The following is a 7444-nucleotide window of genomic DNA, read 5'->3' as shown; positions in this document are numbered from 1 at the left end:
AAAAAAAATATTTACAGTCTGTTTATCTGAAGTATGAAGGGCCCTTTGAGGGATTCAGACAATGAAAGGCAGCACTGACTGTGAGGAAGCTGCTGGGGAACTGCTCTCCCTCCGATGAAATCACTGTGCTCTCTGCTCTCTGGTAAATGCAATCCTAACCGGGCACTGGTTTCCACCCCTGGGAAAGATGGGAAGCTGACTTGGCTTAGAGTTTTCTTCTTCCCACCTACCTGGGAAAAATCCTGCAAGGAGCAGGATGGAGCTCCAAGCTAACAGCAGTGCCATGCGTGCCTGGAGCCCCACGCACATTTTCACTTACTTCTCTTTGTGGCAGAACCAACCAACCACACCAGAGAAGAAATACATTTCTGGGTAACTAAAATGGTGTGCATGAACAAAATAACACATCCCAACACCTCCAGTTAAGGGAGAGTTCACAGCTGCAGCCCAGGTGAGCATGGACCAAGCTCCTTGTGGCCACTGGAATAAAACTGCAAATCCTGCTTCCAACCCTAAGCTCCCAACAATGTTTCTGCTTAAAGGGCAGTTTTAAAGGATTTGGAAACAACAGAAGCAACCGCTGACCCAGAAATTTCACAGTATTTTATCTGATCAAGGAGAAAACAGCCCACAGCACTATGCAATGAGCAATTTAAACACCAATTAGAAGCTTAAACCTGAGAAATGTTTGTTATATTCTATTCTATATACCAAAGAAACGTACACAAATATGTGTATATTTTTTACAGTAGGGTTTACACTGTTCCTAAAATAACATGTTCCATGTTATTAGCACAGTTAACTTCACTCTACAGAGATTAAAAGGGAACAATTACTTATTTTCCTGGAGCTTTTCATGCAGCCATAAAACAGTTTTCCAACATTTAGCAAGCTTCTTTAAACAACATTAGCATTCACAACCAGTAGGGCTTTCCCTGTACTTGGCTGGACAGCTTTTGAATCTGAGCATGTGGATCTGACTTATTCTGCATGCAGGTATTTTTTTTTTTTAGTAAGTATTATATGTATGGGATTGACTTTTATTTAGCTCTTTACATTAATATTCTCTGCCATTCGATTTTCTGCTATTGAGGGGTTTGCATTCTTACAGTCTGGAGCTGATTGGGTTTACAACACAACAGGGGTTTCACTGTGGTTTGTATTTGTTCTTTTAATATCTGGCTATGAATTGTAATACAAACCCACTCCAGTTTGCACTAATAGCAGTGTTGTAAAATTGCATTCTAATTACAGGACACTTTTCAGATTAGAAAAAGGGAGAAGATCAACAAAAATTAAATTTTAACTGTAAACTTGCAGGCATTCCACAATTATAAAGGAACTCCAAGCTTTTACAGCTGAATGCCAATTAACTCTTAGTTGTCACTGCAGGAGTGAACCTGAGATTAGACACTATTTGGCCTCTCAGAGTACTTTAAAACAGGAGGTAGAATATGAACTGAATGTCTTTTTTAATAAAAATTTTACTGAAATGGGCCTTTCTGAGGCTTGGTTTACTACAGATTTACACTTAAAAACCATCTGCATGGCTCCTGGTTTTTACACCAGGACATACCTGGTGTATATGATTTACACATCTGCTGAGCCCTCTATCATTCAGCAACATCCAGAGCTGTTTAAATAAATTCTGTTTTGGATGCAGGGCCAAGCACAGAAAGGAGAAGGCACTAATCAAACAGGCTGGATATTCCAGAGGCACTACTCTGGGATCAGTGCTGTGTCCTGGATGGATGGGCAAGAAAAGGAAACTCTGGCTTTAACTGACAGAGACTCTTCCAATGACAGCAGCTCTTCAGCAGCACGTCAGGCTGGCAGATTGAGAGCTGGGCCCCTCACAGGTCAAAATTAGATCCCCAGCAGCCAGCAATGGGAAGCATTTCTGGCACCAGCTCTGGATCCCATGCCAGCCTCTGTAAGAAAGAGCAAGGCAGGGAGGAAGCGCGAGAGAGAAGAGTGAGGAGGTGAGGGGGGAAAAGCTGACAAAAGTCCCAGTATTTCTTTCCCTCCAATCAAGCCCTCCTCGCTGAGGAGTTGATGGCACTTGCAGAGAGGCCGCCACTCCTCTCGCTGGTTTCTGTTCCAGTCACGGTTTCCATCCCCCCTCCCCGCCCCCAGACACACAACCCTGTGCCAAGATTGTATCTACACATCTCCCCAGACCCATGCCTGCATTTTTTTATCAACAGCTCTGTAATACCACATGTCAATACCTCCCTAGATTATGCTCAATTTATTTATCAGCTGGTTCAAAGATCAGGCGCTTGATACTGTTTCCCTCCCTAGCAATCCTCTGGTGACTTTTATTGCTCCAGATTTTATCTTGTTCTACCAGCTCTTCACACTCAACTGAGTGAATCAGCACAAATCCACCTTTGTGGAGCTGCACCAGGACTGTCAATGGATTTGATCTTTCATAATTTGTATTAGATATTAGGGCAGATATGTAGCCAGAGGGAAACTGGATAGTGAAAGTTTCCAAGAGCTTGGTGAGATTGGATTGCCCAATACACTGGGAACCTCATTTCTAGTCACTCTTGGGACTAACAGAAAAACGAGAAGTGACACAAGTGGCAAAACAGCATTTGGGCAACAGTAATTGTATGATAAAAAATAGATTCTCAGAGAATCAAGGACATGGGAACTGAACCCATTCCAAAGAAAACGCAGAGAGGGAGCCTGGCAGAGTTCCCTCCACTCTTCAGGATTTTTAACAACCCACTGGCAGATTATGTCTCTATTGTTCACTCAATCCTCTCCTAGGATGTTTCTTACTGTACTGGGAAAATAAAAAGCAGTAAGAAAAAAAAAATTAAAATCCTCTATCCAGTTCTGCTTTAAAAGCAAAAGGAAACATCACACAGCACAGAGTGAGCCAAGGATGCAGCTTCTGCTCCTGGGATTTTGCACTGGTGATCAGCTGGCACACACATTAACTTCAAAGGAAGCAGAGTTAAGCCAGTGCTGATAGTTCCCAAAATCCAACACTACTGGTACACATTTTTAAAGCACACAAGCCACTGTATACATCCCATGGAGCACTGAGATCAATCTACGAGGCAGTGTCAAAACCATGCCAAGATAAGGAGCTGGGCAGTGAGCTCTGCCAGCTGCATATGGGGTGTGTGCTCTCTGAAGGACCTGAGCATCACACAGCTCAACCACCACCTCCAGCAGCACACACAAACCTCTTATTTCAGGTGGCAATAAACTCCTCCTCGCTATATTTGCACCAAACAGCGTTGCTCAGGGCCATTTTCCCCTGTGAACAGCCTCCTACAGCTATGACTTCACCCAACAAAACCTCTCCCTCCAACGGTTCAAACCAACCAGTTGAAAGTCTCAAAGCCCACTCCTGAAACTGAGACTTTCCCCCAGCTCTCATCATGCATCTCAGTTCTACACTGTATGAAATCGTGTTACAGACATGTAAACATATCTGTAATTTCTGCTATAAATACCCAGCCACGCTGTGAACCTCAGGGGAAAATGTTTATTTGTTTTGTGTGTGTTCCCCTCCTCCTAACGCAGGTTTCAAGGAGAGAATTCTGCTGCTGGATGTTTTCATTCTTCCAGGTGCAATTTCTGGATTAAAGTAATCAACAGATAAATACAGACGTAATTTAAATGCTAAATATATCCACATACTCTGTGTTTTATCCCTGAAGATAGCACCATGTACAACATTTACAGATGGAAACACCTTATGCTTTGAAAACAAAGCTTTTCCAAAAAATAATCTGAACATAAAGGCAACCCAAACTCCAGAAGGCACGAGCATCTTGAAAATCACAAAATGCTTCAGAGCCACGCTTGTAACTTTATCACTGCTCCCAACCTGCTGGGATGGTGACAGAACTTGACCTTTTCCCTTGGAATCACTGGAATTCTCAGACCCTGCTACAAGCACTCCGAAAGTCTCCTGCTTTCAGAGGAAAACCTGAAGCCTCAAAGGGACAGCGGAAAGAAATAAGGTCACAACGTGCCATAAACTGATTTTTCATGAAACTGGACACTCAGATACGAATTCTGAACGTTTAAGATGAGTAGTGCAGGCCCTCAAACACTGTCTTTTGAAGTCAGGTGCTGCTGCACAAACCCAGCTTTCATTGGTACCTCTAAACTCACCAACAATCAATGGAATTACACTCCTCTCCCCGAATCTTCCCATTCCAAAGCCCCGTTTTCACGCGTGCAAACCCACCCATCACTTTGAAAACACGAGGAAAAGTCACCACTTCTGAAGCCATTACATTTGGGACTTCCTCCCTTCTTCTGTTTCCCAGCCCCCCTCCGGTAACAGCTCTTTACTGACAGCTCTGACAGGAAGGCACAGGAGCCTTGTCAGCAAGAGCCTTGTCAGAGCTGCCTGTCCTTCCGAGTCACAGCTTTCCAACCCCCCACAGCTCAGGGCCTGAAGGGGCAAGGATGAGGAGGGAAACAGAGCCCCAGATGCAACTTGAGCACACCCCCCCAGAACTCTGAGCTCTGCTGCTGCTGCTCAGCCACACACACACAGCTCCTGCTTCGTCCTGAGCCTTCGCTGAGCACACGTTGAGTTTTACCACCCACATCCTGCCAGGCTGTGCAAAGCAGAAGTGAATAAATGCACATTAACGACTCCGGCGCAGAAAATGACGGCGCGCGGAGAACGAGCTCAGTAGAGTTTCCAAAATTCTCAACCAAAATGAATCTGTGAAGGGCAGAGGGAGAGGATGGAAGAGGATGTTGGAAGCTTGTGTGCATGAGGGATAGAGCCATTGCTGGCACCTGGCACCAGTATAACACGTGCTGAAAGTGCCTACAAATCGCCCTCATTAGTGAGATGAATATGCATTAGATACAAATGTGGACCAAATCCGGTATTTCCCTAGAATACACTCATTTCTCTTTTCATCTACAGATTTCAGCGAGATTTGCAAAGGTGTTCTGACAGCTGGATAGTGCCTGGCACACGTGGGAATGGCTGCAGCCAGCCCAGCATCAGCCAGCAGCTCGCTGGCAAACCAGGACAGACAGTCCACGCTTCCAAGATTTTAGTAGTGCTTGATCAGTTTGGGTTTTGGCTTTATACAATGTACTTTATGACATAAACCAAACCTTTTTAGAGACTCAGTTGCCTTTAAAGATTACATTAGGGAAAAAAAAAAGAAGAAACCCACACTTGTGAGAGTGTCAGTAAAATGGTCCATTAAAAATTAAATTCCAGCTCATTTAGTAACTTACATTCAGTCGACTTTTGGATAAAATTTATTACTGCTCTTACACATAAGCACCCTCAGCTCTGTAAAATGTCACACCCCAAAGGTTTGTACCCAGCCTAGAGAAGTGTAGGACCACCAAGCAAATAAACTGACATGGCCCTGTAAGATGTATTTCAGTAAGTGCCAGCCACAGAAACAACTCAAAACTGCTACACGCATCCATCTGGCACACATGGAAGTATCATCCTTAAACTTATCTCTACTGCCACTTTTTCAGGTGGCTGCCTCCCGCTCATTACTGATCCAAGTTACCATTCTGGGGAGGAAGGACAAGGAGGTGGCAACACTTGTCTAACATGAAGACTGCAGAGAAGTTTCTAAATTGGCACAAGGTGTGGGATCTGCCCTCAGCACCACCACGGCCTCCCCCTGTGCAGGCAGGACCGGGACTCCCAGCCAGAACTTCCCAGAGTACATCCCATGTGCTCAGCGCCGAAAGAACAGCGGGAAAGCTTTCGTCTTTTCAAACTTGATTTTGCTGTTCACAGGTGATGCGCTCCGTGTGTTGTTACCTACGCTAAGAGCAGCACAGAGAGACTCCCCGCTTAGCCCTGACTCCTTTATGTCCACACCCAGGGCTCCGAGCGGTCAGACCTTCACTACTGACCACAGCGAGGGAAGGGGCACGTCCTCATGTCCTCACTAGCACCACACGAGTGCTGGGTGCTGGGGCTGCGGGGGGCACAGCGGGTGTGGGGGAACAGCGTGGGCACAAGGGCCGTGTGTGGACACAGGGCGGGCAGGGCACAGGGGGAGGCAGGAGGGTGTGCGGGGTGTGTGTGGGCGCACACGGTGTGAGGCACATGCCGGGCACGGAGCCATGGCGGGAAGCTCCCCCACAGCAGGGACCTTCCCTCAGGGCCCGGCCTCCACGCGCTGCCCCTCTGCGACGAGTTTAACGCCCGCTGCACGGAAAAGCAGCCCTTCCCCTCAGGGGCTATCCCGTGTCCGCTCCCACACTGCCGGGACCCCCCAGCCCGGCCGCAGAGCTGTCAGGGCGGTGAGGGAGGGCCCGGCTCCCCCGGGAGCCCTCAGGCCCCGCCGCGGGCCGAGGAGCCGCCGCAGGTGCCGGCGGGGGGGGAGAAGCGGACAAAGGGCGGCGGCACCTGCACTCACCATCGGTAGCAACCCTCGCTGGCCTGCAGCGTGAAGTTGACGCGGGTGCCGCGGGTGAAGGGGAGCAGCACCTTGGGGGTGTTGAGCTTGGAGCAGGCGGCGAGGTGCAGCAGCAGCAGCAGCAGCAGCGGCGGCAGCGCTGGGGGAGCCATGGGCACGCCGGCAGCTCCGCGTGGGGCACGGAGGCCGCGGTGCTGCCGCCCGGGGACGCTCGGCCGGGCAGGGCGGCCTCGAGCGGGGCAGGGCCCGCCCGCCCCGCGCCCTCCGCCCCCCGGGCCGCCCGCCCGCCCGCCCGCCGCGGGGCAGCGCCCCGGGCAACAACAACCGGGGCTGTTCTTTTTTTTTTAACAAAAAACACCCCCCTTTCCTTCGGGCTGAACAGTCCCGCCTCTCAGCCTTTCCTCCTACGAGAGGTGCTCCAGCTCTCTAATCATCTTCGTTGCCCTTAGTTCTTGTTTATAAGAAAGTATCTTTTTTTTTTTTTTTTCTTCTGTATCCTTACACTCTTTCAGGTAATACTTATTTTCCTGTGCTTTTTTGTGTCCTAGGCAAGGAAACTTAGTAGTCAGGCCAAAGCGCGGGGAAGGGTGGGGAGGGCGGTGGGTACCACAGCCAGCCTCGGCCTGAGGCTGCTCAGCTCTGGGGGCACAGAGGAGCTAAATTTCATCAGCCACACTGACCTTTCCCTGCACGTTGCTCAGAACTGCACGGCAAGCAGGACAATTAGGAAGAAGAAGAAGAAGAAGAAGAAAAAAAAAAAAAAAAGGAGGGAAGTTTTAACCATCGCTGACAAATCCATCATAATTTGTTAAGAGCCTGGGATGGAATTTTGCGAATCACAGCTCTTTAATTTTTTTTTTTTTTTGCTCTGTATTTTGAAATCATACTGCAAAACGTGTGTTTTACATTCTGGTGGCGATTGGGCTTTGCAGTGGCTGGTATTGTACAGTACCTTAGTGTGCAGTACAGATACCCTGTACAGTTCAGTTTGTTTCAGATGTGTTTGCTGAACACTGACTTCTGCGGGTAGAAACTTGATTCAGTAG

The 7444-nt window shown here is 48.1% G+C and overlaps 1 protein-coding gene across 1 annotated transcript in view; it reads right to left on the bottom strand.

Moving 5' to 3' along the window:
* NUP210 (nucleoporin 210) overlaps positions 1 to 6561 on the bottom strand; it is a 59511-nt gene extending 52950 nt beyond the window's left edge. The window contains exon 1 of the mRNA XM_027892537.1: positions 6399 to 6561. Within this exon, the coding sequence (XP_027748338.1) occupies positions 6399 to 6550 (152 nt within the window). The 5' untranslated portion in view covers positions 6551 to 6561. The remainder of the gene's footprint in view (positions 1 to 6398) is intronic.
* Positions 6562 to 7444: the final 883 nt, after the last annotated feature.

The sequence above is a fragment of the Empidonax traillii genome, unplaced genomic scaffold (assembly GCF_003031625.1).
Source record: "Empidonax traillii isolate 1590-97213 ecotype Southwest subspecies unplaced genomic scaffold, ASM303162v1 scaffold356:size572493, whole genome shotgun sequence".
Classification (NCBI taxonomy): Eukaryota; Metazoa; Chordata; class Aves; order Passeriformes; family Tyrannidae; genus Empidonax; species Empidonax traillii.
Note: the sequence above shows the minus strand (reverse complement) of the source record. Positions and strands in the feature narration are given on the sequence as shown.